The following is a 15,268-nucleotide window of genomic DNA, read 5'->3' as shown; positions in this document are numbered from 1 at the left end:
GGGGCCCGGTTTCTGTATGTGGAAAGATAATAATGACTTACTTAATGCAATAAATAGCAGCGTATTTTCATCTAGATTTTAATATTTCTTATAAATTATTTGGTGCGCAAAATGACTGAGAAAGATTGGAAACAGATTCAGAGATGAAGAAAGTGAGATAACATAGGAATATAAGAAAATAATTGATATTATTGTGATGAAATAACAAAACAACTGATCATGTCAATTTACAACCTTTTCTTGTTTTAACCGCCGCGTACATTGTTTAATATTTTTTTAGTACACGCTTTTGCTTCTCATATCAAAACCGCTGGAACAACCCAACAAACACAAAACATTTCCGACTTCATTAGCAAAAGGTTAGAAAAGGTTACCATAAGACGTTTAAAAATGTTTGCAAAAAATATTTTACAATAACATTTTGAAAACATTTAAAAAATATTGTTGCAGTGTGTTTTCAAACAAAACATTTTAAAACGTTTCCATGACCTTTATATAACCCGACATTTAACGTTTTATCTAAACTAAAACCCTAAATGTAACTTGTTTAAAACGTTTTAAAAACGTTTTGGTGTTTGCTGGGAATACAACTCAAAATTTGGAAACAATTGTTGCATTAAGGGCTGGGGTATGAACGTTTGGACAGTATTTATTTTGGGACATTAGAGCACATCAGACATATCGAATTGCATTCTGAATACGAAGAATGTCATTCTGATATCAAATAATTTTGATTTTTTGAAATTCGCGATTTAATACACATTTTATGGCAAATCATTAAAAATTGATATTTTTGATATTTAATAGTACTTGAAGTAAACTTTATAAATCTGATGATTTATACTTAAAGTGTATGTAGGTGGGATGAAAAGCCGACGATCAATTGAAAATTTTGACCTTTCGTATTGAAGATATAGATTTTTTTCCCAACACACCAAAAAAAATTAGGTCTTTTTGGGAAAAAAATATCTTCAATATGAAAGGTCAAAATTTTCAATTGACCGTCGGCTTTTCCTCCTGCTACATACACTTTAAGAATATATCATTAGATTTATATAATTTACTTCGAGGACTGTTATATATCAAAAATTTGAAAAATATCAAATTTGTATAATTTGTCATAAAATTTGTATTATATTGTGATTTTCAAAAATGAAAATTATTTGATATCAGAAAGACATATGCTTCGTATTCAGAATGCAATTCGATAGGTCTGAGGTGCTCTCATGTCCCACAAAAAATACTGTCGAAACGCAATAAACGCTCATTTTAGATCCCTTAAAGCCATATTATAACATTTCTGTAAAAATAGATTATAGTAGGCCTATTTATTTTCCATAAAATGTTAGCTTTTACTGTCAGATATGTCCCCTTCTAATTTTCAGCCGAACAAGTGACGTATAAAGCATAGAAAATTGGAATTTACTACCAGCGCCCATGCATGTTACTCCCGCGGTTGTAATACTGTACGATCCTCGGGGTGTGTGTGTATGTGTATCCCGCACGCCGTGTACGTAATTTGCGTACGTGTTCGACTAATCTTTCCATCGTAATAATAAAATGCCGGTTCCATCGTTTTATTCAAAATCTCGGATTTTTACAAAACTACAGCACCTAGAGTCTTGATTTTTGCAGAGTATCTTTATTGACCAAAGTACATTACAATCGTGTAAAAACCAGAATTTAAATTTTTTTTGAGGGCGTTCTCCTCAGCAAATGTTATAATATTGCTTTAAATGGTAGGCCTCAATCTAAGATAGAAAACAGAACATGACCAATTGGACCACGTCCAAAGATGTTTTACTTTAGTAAAACCTAGATATAGGGCCTACGCTGATGCGTATACTGACGGGCAGTGAACGTAACCGTTCCGGCTGAAATCCAGAAATGACGTCATTTGTTCTGGTGCTGCCACTTCCGGGTAACGCGGCCGCGTCCCGCGCGCGGGAGAAGAACACGCCTTTTGCAAACAAAATGGCCGACAAGTCCCGGCCCCTTTCCAGCGAAAATACAGCTTATTTAGCCAATGTGAACATGGGGTCATCGCCAGAAATATTTTCCTATCATATTGGACTAACACGTCAGCTATATGGTATTTCACGATATCGCTAACAGTAATAAAAAGAAAACTGCAAACGTTCGTTCGTCGGATTTTTGACGAAGTGACCAGTCCTAATGACGTCACTATGTAAACAACATAGAGGTATAAATAATTACTTAGGTATACCCAAATATGGAAACCTCCAAAACTATGCAAATTAGGTGTTCGACGAATCAGAATACGATCAGCCCACCTCCAAAGTTATGCAAATGAGTTGAGGCGGTTACGTGAACATTCACTAATACGACTCTTGTGTATACCGACCTCTGTGACCACGTCTCTTCAATCACGTGATTATTACAGATGAGTAATGCGAAAATTTGCAAGATATAAACTTATACAACTGAAGAAAGTCCCAAGATATATGGTATGTCTGCTCCCACTATTGGTTGGCTCATTACACAGACTATCAGTACAGCATGTAGCCCTTTGAATGTCTTTATTGCTGCCATCACAGTATCCTTCCTTCTCCAAGTCAGCGTCAAAACAGGCTCGGGAAAAAGTGGATTCAGTCTCGTAACTCTGCATTAAAAAATGACAAGGTAAAGGTAAGGTAAGGTAAAGGAGACTATCCTGTTTAAACAGTGATCGGAGTGCCCATATCTCTTTCATTGGCGATTGGACCAGACTCCTCCATGTAATGTTGCTATAGGCATGATAGGGGGGTCGCTATAGGCCCTACACCTCCTCCACAACGAGTCTGTTACCTTCCCAGCATTTAAGAATGCCGGTACCCATTTATACACCTGGGTGGAGAGGCGTAATCGAGATAAAGTGCCTTACTCAAGGGCACAACGCGATGGCGTCGCCGGGGCTCGAACTCGCAACCTTCTGATTATGAGTCGGAGCTCGTTCCGCTCGGCCACCGTGCTCCCATTAAAAAATGACAAGGCTATCATGTTAATGCTCTGTGTGATGGTGATAGGCTTCAACATTAAACGTTTTGAGATATTTTCTCAAAATATCAAGGGCTATATCTCAAAAACCATTGAACCAATACTATACGCTTGTTGGTTTTTTCAATGCTGATTCTAAATAATTATGGTCATGAATAATTTTTTGGCCAAGTTGATCAAAATTCAAAAATAAAAAAACGGGTCCTAGATATTTTTATCAAGTTTTTAAAAATTAATTAAAAAAATAAAAAGTTGACTCAAGATTTTTTTGTTACGTTGTCAAAACCTCCGTTTTTGAGAATTTTTGCCCAAATTTGACCTAACGGATGAATTCATCTAGTCTTTGCCATTCTAAATATGTAACTTTTATATACCAAATGACTTCCATAATTCCAGGGTTAAAGCCACCCTTAAGGATAATTCAGGGGTGAACATAACTGGTACCTACCAATGGTAGTATCATGCACTATAAATTAAATTGAGTAGGTTAGGCCTGCTGAAGATGGCATCCTGCATATGCGACTGACTATTATCCAAGATGGCACAACTGCGTGACTTATGACTTATATTTAAATGTTGCAGATAGCATACGGTATCATAATACTGACTATTATAATGTTATCTACTGAAGATAGCAAGCAACTGACTATTATGCCTATAAAGACGAGTTAATTTACGTTTGAGATATAGACAAACTTGGAACATCGATGTTTTTTGTTGGATCTAAAAAACAAAAAAATACGGGGGGGGGGCGGCCTCCGATGGAAAAATTATGATTATTGGGCTATCACTTTAAAATAGTTTTGTTATACTCACAATGCATTTCCCTGTTGAGCATACCATTTTGATAACACCTACTGCAGGAAACGTCCCGTTATAACAAGTTGTCTGCTCCGATGAGATACTAGGTAGCTTCGTATCACATTCCCAACATAAAAAGGAAGGATCCTTGACTTCACTTGTGCAAACCTTACAAGGAGCTATGGACAGAATTACAGAGATATTAACACATTTTCTGTTGAATTCTGAATGGGTGAGGTAGGTGAGTAGGAGTTGCGTGCTGTGCAAGTGGGGCCATGGTAAAGCCAAGGGAGTTGTCCAATGTCACTAAGCCTACTACTCCGGTTGAACCATATGGAAACCTCCAAAAAATCCGATCGTCAAAATTATCAAAAATGATCGTCGGCCTTTCCTCCCAGCTGCATAACGTACGCTTTAGGCCCATGAAAGTCAATTCCGAGTTTATCGTCACTTTTTTTTTCCAGGTTGGTGAGGTGACTTTTTCATTTTTCATTTTTCATTATTTCATCAGATTTCATTATTGACCTAAAATGTGTGTTGATTTAAAGCCAAACTCATGTATGTGATTTATAAACATGTTTTTTATGGGTAAGGACTAGAAAAGTTAGAAAAGAGCCTGGTTTTGCATCCAAGTTATGAATATTATGTTAACAAACAAAAATATATGTTTCCAATTGCTAAAACTGGTGAAAACACTGATACTTTGAAAATAATGAATTATTTTGGCATTTTTGACAATTGACGCGGGTATTTTTGGTTTCCAAAAAGTGACGCGGGCGGGGGACGATAAACTCGGAATCGACTTTCACGCGCCTTATGCAGGATTAGATCAATTTTTAATAATTGGCCATAAAATTTGTACCGGTATTATATCGCCAATTAAAAAAAAATCAAAATTATTTGATATCAGAAGGACATACAATTCGATGCCGGTATGTCTCATGTGTGCTCTCATGTCCCACAAAAATACTGGGCAAACGTTGCTATCCGAGCCCTTAATGACGTTTATTTTTTGTTTTGTTTTTTCTAGGACATGAACAGGGGGGGGGGGTCAAAATATGTTTGACCGTAAAAAAAAAAAAAAAAAAAGGGGGGGGGTAAAAACATTTCCACCCTTTTTAGGAGGGATCAAACAATATTTGATGTCCGAGGTTCCAACTTTTCCAACCCACCCCACCAAAGTATTTATGAACACTCCCTAAATTTGAACAATTTCTAAAGGATCTTGAGACTACGCCGAGCTGCATGCTAACTACTAAAAAACGTAGTTGTCGGGGTACGGTAGCTGTTAATATCGAGTTGGGGAAAAGTAGGCCTAATGTTTTGGTTCTCGTCCAGAGGATCATCATGAATGATGAGGAAGGGAGTTTTTTGTTGTTGTTTGTTTGTTTGTTTGTTTATTTGTTTTTCTCCAATGCAAAATTGGGCATTGTAGTTTTTGTTGTTGTTTGTTTATTTGTTTTTCTCCAATGCAAAATTGGGCATTGTAGATTTTGGTCTTTTCCAACAGTGCTCGAGGAAAGGAGGAGCCCTTTTTTTCTTGTTCACAGATTCTGAGGGATAAACCAGGCGCGGGGGGCCGGCGCGGCGCCCCCCCCCCTCCTCCAAAAAAAGAGGAAAAGAAAGAAGAGAAGAGAAAGAGGAAAAAAGGAGAGAAAAAAAAGAAAAGGAGAAGGGAAAAAGTTAAATTGCGCGTATAAGTATATAGGCCCATGCCTAAACCGCAGTCGGGTCAATCTAAATATAGGCCTGTGATTATTTTAGGCATTGCTTGAAGGCGGGTCCTCCGCCCAAAAGCATGTGAGCATTACTACGGGCCCGGCCGCCGATATGCCGGGCCCGTCACATTTTGTCACCAACTTTATGAGTAGGTACTAGTAATTTATAAAGCAATAATTTATATAATAAAAGTCATAAAACTTGTCCACGAATGGCTTCAATTGGGCCGTCTTTTCGTAAATTTTCGTTTTTTTCATACTAATATTTTATATAGTGACAAAATGGTCCACCAAATGGCTTCAATTGGGTCTTCATTTTCCAAATGAGTTTCTCAGGACGGCACATCCCCCTCAGACACCCTCCCTGCGTGCGCAAAAAATGATCATGGGTACTTATTATAAAGCAATAATTTATATACAATAAAAGTCCAAACTTGTCCACGAATGGCTTCAATTGAGCCGTCTTTTCGCAAATTTTTGGCTTTTTCAAGCTAATAATATTATACACAATAATAATGACAAAATGGTCCACCAAATGGCTTCAATTGGGTAGGCCTATTCATTTTCCAAAAGTTTTTAACTTTTGAGGGGGAAAATCTCCCCTCAGACACCCCCCTGCGTCGCCATTTCATTTCATAATTCTTTTTCTAAAATTGCCCCCCCTCTGCCTGCTCTAGATCCGCCACTGGGATAATCCCCTATAGGGCCTATAGTAAGGATAGGCTTACCACAAAAGTCTTAGAACTGAGTGATACATAGACCTATGTTCTCTAATATTTGTCATAAAGTATTCAAAAGTCTACAAAATTTTGAAAAATCTAAAAATAAAAGAAAAATCTGAAAATCCCAGAAATTCAAGGAGGGAGCAGGGTCGTCGCTAGAGGGGGGGGATATGGGGATTTGTCGGCAAAATGTGACTATTGTTTGCGAAATCATTGTCGGCAAATAACAATAGTCATAGGCCTATTGTGCTTTTTTTTTTTATTCTTGAGCGCACTGGCGAAGTTGGAGTACAATTTTTTGAGATAAAAAAAAAATTCTGTCAAGAAAATATGCTGAAGGCTTAGGCCTACACACCCCGAATCATATTGGTCTAGCGACGCCCGGGGGGGGGGGGGGGTACTCAAGTTTGATTTTGGTAGGGGTGTGCCGCTGAGTATTTAAAAGTGGACCCCTAGGCCCCTATATACCAAATTTTCAAGACATTTGGACCCATCATACCAAAATTCAAAATCCGCTTAACCCATATTGTCTTAGTTTTTACAATTTTTTTTGGACAATTTCGAAATTTTGCCTAAATTGAGGCAAAATTGGGGGCTAGGGGTAGGCCCTAGGCCTATTTTTCGAGAAAATTGAAAAAAATTGAAAAAAGGACCCATTCATATACCAAAATTGGCTTAGAAAAAGGGGTCATTGATATACCAAAAAGGCCAAAATAATGCTACCCATATTTGCGGCACGTCGTATGGTCATTACAACGTACCCCCCAGCGACGCCTGGGAGGGAGGGCCAGGGGACGAGAACCAAAACATTAGAAAGAAAAAAAAAGAAGGAGAAGAAACCGGTATCCATTATGGGAAAAGAAAGCAATAATATGTTTGTAGTAAAAAACAAAACAGAAATTAGTAAAAAAAAATGGATATAATGAAAAAAAAATTGTGGAGAATCCGGGTATCGATCCCGGTACCTCTCACATGCTAAGCGAGCGCTCTACCATTTGAGCTAATTCCCCGGTGCAACATTAGCCAGTTTTTATTTACTTTGAATATTGATATTTGAGTTGCGAAATGCCCGCCACCGACATGCACGTGGTGACAGCTGGGCAACAGCTAGTCTCGGTCCAGCCGGCTTGAATAATGCTCTTTCAGATGAAAGAACACATGCGCTAAACCGGCTGGGACAGAGACTAATGGCCTGGCTAGATTGATTGTTGTGAGCATGCGTGAATTATTCTGACGCAAAGTCTACACTACGGTGTACCATGAGGGACATGCAAACTTCAATTACTTTTTGCAAACTTGAATCACTTTTTGCAAACTTCCAATCACTTTTTGCAAACTTCCAATCACTTTTTGCAAACTTCAATCACTTTTAATTAACTTTAAACACTTTTTACTAACTTCAATCATATTCCTTAACTTTTCACTAACTTCAATCGTTTTCGATAACTTGAATTATTTTTCGCTAACTTCAATCGTTTTCGATAACTTGAATTATTTTTCACTATTAGTTCGAACCATTTTTTCACTAAACTTCAAACCTTTTTTTTCCGCTAACTTCAAATCCTTTTTTCGCTAACTTCATACCTTTTTTCGCTAACTTCAAACCCTTTTTCGCTATCTTCAAATCCCTTTTTTTTTGTTGCTAACTTAAAACCCTTTTTTGCTAACTTCAAACACTTTTTTTCCTAAAATCAAAGCATTTTTTGCTAACTTCAAACCCTTTCAAAGACAAATGGTATGGTGCAAAAAGTTAGCAAAAAGTGATTAAAGTTAGGAAGAGTGAGTGAAGTTTGCAAAAAGTGATTGAAGTTTGGAAAAAGTAATTGAAGTTTGTATGTGGTACATCGTACTACAATCTTTTGGCACGAATTCATGGATGGGGTATCTTTTAAATAAAATGTTCCAAATAAGAAAATGGTACGGAAACGTTCTAATTTACATGGCATATGCAAATGAGATGGCAAAGATTTTGGCAGGCCGGGAGAGGCCCCCCCCCCCCCCTCGGAATAATTGTTGCACAACCCCTGAGTCTTATACATACCTGCAGTGGTAAGATGTGGCAATTCGTGGTATAATATAAAGACAACAATCATGTAGCAGGATGGAAGTGGTATGCGTTTCATTGTGAATGTCTAGAACAAAATAATGAACAAAACTTTCCATTTTTAATACAATAATGTTGAACTTTTAGCCATTTTAGTCATGGACCATTGGGTCCTAATGTGCGATGCTATAGCATGTGTATACGTATCGGCCTGCACTGTAAAAATGTGTTTGAAAAGTTGTTGGTTGTACCATTGTATATATAACAGTGCAGTGACAGGCTATGTCATCAACAATAGGAAACTTTTGCACATACTTTTTTAGTATTAAAATTCTGTTTTTATTGATGTTTTAAGGTGGTACTACACCCCCCTGATAAATTTTGTGACTAATTTTACATTTTTCTCAAAAATAACTAACTACACACTGGTAGTTATAATAAGGGGCAAGTAATCCAATTACTGTAATTTCAGTGATTCAAGACAATGCTGAGACTAGTATACCTAGGTATACCTTAGGTAGCCTATACTAGTCTCAGAGACAATGTAACTGGATATACATAACATTTGTTCCGGGCATTTTGTTACCGGTACCATGTGTTATATTAGTTTTGAGGCAAAATGCAAAAAATAGTCACAAATTTATCAAGGGGTGTATAGTACCACTTTAATTTACCGAGAGCAACATGATATCGATTCTGAAAAGAGTAAAATTTAATTTATAATCATTGTCAACGATCAAAAGCAGTTTTACAAACAACATTTCAACCAAGCATGTGAATCCGGGGTCGGGAAAGACTACTTTATCAACATATTTTGTGCATGCTCTTTCCATGGTTGGCGGTATTCAAATACACTCGCACTGCGTTTTGCACTCTCAGACAGGCATGGATAGCATTAGTGCCATTACTTCTTAATTTAATTAATTTTCACGCAAGACATAATTATGAAAGCCCATACATTTGTAAGGCAAGACATCAACAAATCTAAATATAAATACAATATTTATTTGTGTAAAAACGACTATTTATTAGGCCGTATAAAATTAATGTTTTGTTTCTCGTCCCCTCCACAAATTTCTGGGATTTGTCAGGTTTTTTTAAGATTTTTCAATTTTTTTAGACTTTGGAATGATTTATGAAATCTTCATACATATAAATAAGTTTAATATTAGAGAACAATGATCACTTCCAAGTCTTTAGGAGGTTTATCCCTCAGAATCTCACATTTGAAAAAAGGGGGTCTAGGCCTATACTGACAATGCTAATTTTACATTGAAAGAAGAAAAAAAACCTCCCTCCTTCCTCATCAATTCATGAAAATCCTCTGGACGAGAACCAAAACATTAATTTTATACGGCCTACAGAGAAAATCACAGTGCCGCTAGCGTTATTTCTTTCTGCAACCATAAGGCTACGATCGCATAGAAGTATACTATTCGGGTATACGATGCACGTTTTGCAGGTGCACGCGTATAGATCGAGCAAGGTAATTTCATAGTACCGGGTCACATAAGAGCTATTCGAAAAGGCCGTATACCTGCGTATAGTATAGTATAGTGGGAATCGCGCGTGTTCGATTTTAGTGCAGCGTATACCGTCCAAATTTTAAAAACCTAAACCATATGTGGGCAAATTCATTTTTTAAATAGATGCACTATCTAATTCTGCACATTATGACACCTCATTAAATGCAATGTGACCTCAAGAAGTAAAGTTACAAGTTACAAGTAAAGTTACCATTATTATTTCCTCTTACTTAATAAAATAAAAAGCAATCGATAGAATTAAAATTCTACAACGGTTTACCTGGGGGTTCGAACCCACAATCTATTCTATGTATCCATAGTCTAATGCCTACACGACTGTGCTATGATTCGTTGTGCCAGAAAGGTGTTTGTTTATGATACTTATTGATTACGGAATAAAGTGCATACACACAATATACTATTACTAGTATATTAGTACTAATAAATACGTATATAATCCTAACCCTAACCCTAACCCCTAACCCTAACCTAACCCTAACCCTAACCCTAACCCTAACCCTAACCCTAACCCTAACCCTAACCCTAACCCTAAACCCTAACCCTAACCCTAACCCTAACCCTAAACCTAAACCCTAATCCTAACCCTAACCCTAACCCTAACCCTAAACCCTAAACCCTAACCCTAACCCCTAACCCCTAACCCGTACCCTAACCCTAACCATAAGACCCTAACCCTGACAATAATGAACCTTGCCTCGGACTATGCGGTTAGTGATATATTGCGGCCCATTATGGTTGCAGAAAGAAATTAAGCGTGCCGCTAATGGACCTACCAAAGCATATTTGGCACAGTCTGGCAAAAGCATCCTGCTAGCGATGATATAGGCCTACTTTGTTCATGTATGAAAACACAAGATCCCATTCCTGCATACTTAAAATATAAATAGGCCATACCTGGCAGTAAAGCTTTTTTCAATTCATCGCATCGTATTAATAAAATAAGAATGTCATTAATCATGATAATACTCACCAACATGCCATTCTCAAGTATCACAAAAGCTATAATATTTAGGAGAGTATTTTCCTAATATTTGTTGGAAAATCAGCTGCATTCAACTCTGTCCTCCTCCTTCAGTATAGAGAGCCATAGCATAATGCGACTAGCTCTCGTTAGCTGACATTTTCATTTACACTCCCTATAGATAAAATGTTAATGTATGAAGACGTGTGTTCCTATATAAGTGTATGTGAGGCCCATAAGGGGAACAAGACTATGTGGCTCTGATAGCTGCTGATGATGGTTCCGGATACGAACTGTGTCCTATAGGATGAGTTCAAGAAAATAATGCAATTACTATGTCAGCTCTGAAATGGAGCTCTCTCGGGCCCGGCTCTCGAGTCAGCAGGGTATTTTGATATATGAAATTTGTATTACAATTTTTTCACCTTTATACATTTACCAGGTCCACACAAGGGGCACACAAGCTCATACATGTACATAATTGAAAACTACCTCTTGCTCTGTGCTTTTTTGGGCTTCAGCTTTTTTTGATTAATTTTTAAGCTATACTTTGCACAATGTTTTAACTAATACCAGGGACCCTCCATCGTTTGGTTTAACAAGGACTATACTGAAGACACTCAGCACCTGAGACGAATTTATTTATATTCGTCTCAGCTCGATCAGCACCCACTGAGAATATAATTGGTTAATAACCATGATAACTTAGCTTGCTATCTACTGAAGATAGTAGTGCACGAAGGTTAACGATTAGTCTTGGGCCAGACTGATGTATGTGGCTATCAGGAGGATCGACGAGAGTCAGACCGACGCAAACTGGCTGTGTAGGAGACTAGTTAACGATACACCATATGCATAATTCTTTACTCAAAATGCTGAAATAATACTTGGACATGAAATAACCCCGGGGGGTTCAGTCCCATTGTGGCCTGTACACCATCCGCGATAATAAAAACGCGGAAAAAGGATAGTTTTTCGTGGGTAGACACGATACGCGCGTATCGTGTTTAGGGTGTCAAAAACATGAAAAATTGGGAAAAAAAAAAGGTAGCAAAATTGCAATTGCTAATACGCGAAAATGAAATTTAGGGTATGAAATTTGATTAGGGTGTAAAAATAGGCGCGCGTTACCTGTTTAGGGTATCGTTTTAGCCAAGGGTTAAATCCTTGTGCTTTTCAAAAGTTGATTATCGCGGATGGTGTACAGGCCACAATGGGAGTGACCCCCCCCCTCGGGAAATAACTTGTTATGAAAGGTTTCTGTCTATTTTAAGCCGAAGTAACAAGGTTAAAGCCATATTATAACATTATCATACAAAATAGATTATCATTTCTTTGCCATAAAATGTTAGTTTTTACTGTCAGATATATCCCCTTTTATTTTTGTGCCGAACAACTACGGCAAAGCAAAGAAAATTGGAATTTACCATGTTTACTATCAGTGCGTATGTCGCCAATACGTACCACTCCTTCGGTCATGTTATGGTACGACCCTTTGTTGTGTAGATCACCGTCCTGCACGCAGTGTACGTACTGTGTGTTATGAACATCGTATATGCGTTCGACTAATAATTCCATCGTAATAATAAGACGCCGGTTCCGGCGCTTTATTCAAAATCTCGGATTTTGACCAAACTACGGCACCTAGAGTCTTGATTTTTACAGGGTATATTGGTTTAATAAAGTACAATATAATCTTGTAAAAAATGAATTTTAAAAAATCAGTGAGGGCGTCCTCAACAGCAAATGTTTTAATATGGCTTTAAATGAAACGATTCCACTGGCTAATTTTTAATTGTTTAATGTGGAATTCTATAGGCCTATGACTTAATTCAGAATTTGACATAGTGTTAAATTTGCTCTGTTGACCTGACAAACACAATGAATTCGGCTGGTTCTATTTAAGTTTGAACATAATAATTATGTATACCCAAACATTATACAAATTATACCAAAACTCATGAAAACAATACATTTAGATCAAAGCCATATCATGCTCGTACATAGGCATATGTACTAGATATCTAATGAAGATAGCTAATTAGTGCACGACTGCACGTATAGGCCCTATGGCGGGACGGATGGTAACAAAACCACGATGAGCTATCTACTGAAGATCACGGTATGGACTAGTCTTTGTCAAAGACGACTCACAATCCTTGCCGAGGGGGGGGGGCGGCGAAGCCGCGACAGTTCGCCCCGAAGCGGCGAGCACCAGGTCGCCGCGGGAGCGGCGAACAGCGATGCCGCGAAGCGGTGAGTCCAACTCAATTTTTACCATGCTATACTCCTACACATGTTGGTAACTCGCGGGTAGTAATCAGTTTTCCAGTCTGTAACACAGACTAGGTATGGACATGGATAAGCAATTAGTAAAAAACATGGTCATCTTTATAATAGAATTAGATCACACTGTACAGTTTAGGAACATCACATTTAGAATTCTAATAAATTTAGTATTGCCACAACAGGCTAAAAAATGGGATATGTTAACCACGATGAGCTATCTCAGAGGATGATTTAAGCACTTCCCAGCAAGTCTTGCGGTTAGCACAGCTGTGTGAGTGAACATGACACCACTGCCCGCCCACTGCATACACACGTGCATGGTTAAATTTGAATTTGGACAGATATATTTACAGTAAAAACACCTTTAAAAGGTTGGTCGATTTCACATTTTATGTTATGTACAGAAGGTGTGAATGATCCTTCGTGCATACATCACTTTAGATCTGAAATCGACCAACTAATAATGACACACGGGCAATTCTAAAACAACATCTTTTGCACAGAGTTCAATGGGATTTGAAAAGTAAAGTGGCTGTTGAAACTCTAGTGATAACACTTTTACAGTGCATGATGGGGCTTCCTTAAATCATCCTCTGGAGCTATCTACTCAATATAGCACGGTAGGCGTATCTTACTATAAATAGGGAAATGTTGTATCTATCTATCTATCTATGTATCTATGTATGCCTATAAAGGCTCCGTCAGTTTCGATCCAAATGTCGCCAAATTCATACGGGAGATCGATGAATATACGGGAACGTGTTTAAACTTTATTTGGTTGAAAACGGTCAAGAATTGGCCTCAAAATCAGTGAAAATGTGGTACGTTGCTAGGCTGGGTAAACAAAAAAGGGAGTCAGTTGTCAAGCTAGCCCGTGCGTGTCGTACGGGCGTATCTAATGCCAAGCCGCTCGCGTAGTGCAGCGATAGCGCGCGGGTAACGCAGCACTACGCCATGTCGCGGGTAAACGACGCAGAGTCGCGCAATGAATGATAATACGGGTGAACGACTGGTAGGCGTAATAAATACGGGGAAAAGATGTGAAAAATTACAAACAACATGAAGAGGTAGGCCTACTGTAATTAAAAAAGAAAACAAAATGAGGACAAACAGGTAGGCCTACGAGTATGTGGGTTAGCCTATAGTTAGTCACAGTAAGAAAATGAAAACGGGAATAAAATAGGCTAAAGAAGGAAAGAATAATAAAATCTAATAAAATTAGATGATTTAAATAAAAAGGCTATTAAACTGAGGACAGAACTAAATAAATAACATGAAAACGGGAAATCACAAGCTAAGCAGCAAATAAAAAATGAAGTCAACAGGAAATGTAAGAAAGGACAGATTTAGAAAATAATGGGAACGGGATTGAGTAAATAAAAAACATGGTAACGGAAATTTGCAAGCTTAGCAGCAAAATGTTTTTAAAAATGGAACAAAATTGGCCCATGTAGAAGGAACTAAAAAGAAAGAAAGAAACTAAAATGGAAACTTAGGCTTAACGACGCTCAGACTCAGATAAATGAAATTTACCTTTTCAATGATTCTACCTGTTCAGTAATTCCTCCGTTTTAGTGAACGCTCCCATTTACTCACCTAGCGGGGACCCGCGCGTAGCGCGGGTGTCCCGCTAGTCTTACTATAAATAGGGAAATGTTGTATGTATCTATCTATGTATGCTATAAAGGCTCCGTCAGTTTCGATCCAAATGTCGCCAAATTCATACGGGAGATCGATGAATATACGGGAACGTGTTTAAACTTTATTTGGTTGAAAACGGTCAAGAATTGGCCTCAAAATCAGTGAAAATGTGGTACGTTGCTATGCTGGGTAAACAAAAAGGAGTCAGTTGTCAAGCTAGCCCGTGCGCGTCGTACGGGCGTATCTAATGCCAAGTCGCTCGCGTAGCGCAGCGATAGCGCGCGGGTAGTCTCCTCCGCAGCCAGTTTGGTTACGCTCCCTCCACACAAACAGTCTGCCAATTGCCACTTATAACGCCGTTTCTGATTAGCTACACGAATATAGCCGTCGAGCTGTACATACGGGAACTTGATTGACCTCAGTCAGCTGGCGAGAATGCCGCGAGATGGCGGGTCAAACTTGCTCATGAATAATAAAGTAGCCGTCTAGCCGATCGACCAATTGAAAGCTTTGTTTGACGTCAAGCTGGATGACGTCGGCAGAAAATC

The 15,268-nt window shown here is 38.1% G+C and overlaps 1 protein-coding gene and 1 non-coding gene across 2 annotated transcripts; both read right to left on the bottom strand.

The window, feature by feature from the left end:
• Positions 1 to 1,189: 1,189 nt before the first annotated feature.
• On the bottom strand, positions 1,190 to 11,036 carry LOC140143835 (uncharacterized). Its single transcript, XM_072165644.1, has 4 exons — positions 10,800 to 11,036; positions 8,280 to 8,370; positions 3,814 to 3,977; positions 1,190 to 2,623 (listed from the first exon to the last, which is right to left on the bottom strand). The coding sequence occupies exons 1-4, from the start codon at positions 10,803 to 10,805 to the stop codon at positions 2,399 to 2,401; spliced, it is 486 nt and encodes a 161-aa protein (XP_072021745.1). The 5' UTR covers positions 10,806 to 11,036; the 3' UTR covers positions 1,190 to 2,398.
• Positions 7,176 to 7,248, bottom strand: Trnaa-agc (transfer RNA alanine (anticodon AGC)). The gene has a single exon. It is a non-coding gene; the product is annotated as a tRNA-Ala (tRNA).
• Positions 11,037 to 15,268: the final 4,232 nt, after the last annotated feature.

This window comes from Amphiura filiformis, unplaced genomic scaffold, assembly GCF_039555335.1.
Source record: "Amphiura filiformis unplaced genomic scaffold, Afil_fr2py scaffold_29, whole genome shotgun sequence".
NCBI classification, from domain to species: Eukaryota; Metazoa; Echinodermata; class Ophiuroidea; order Amphilepidida; family Amphiuridae; genus Amphiura; species Amphiura filiformis.
Note: the sequence above shows the minus strand (reverse complement) of the source record. Positions and strands in the feature narration are given on the sequence as shown.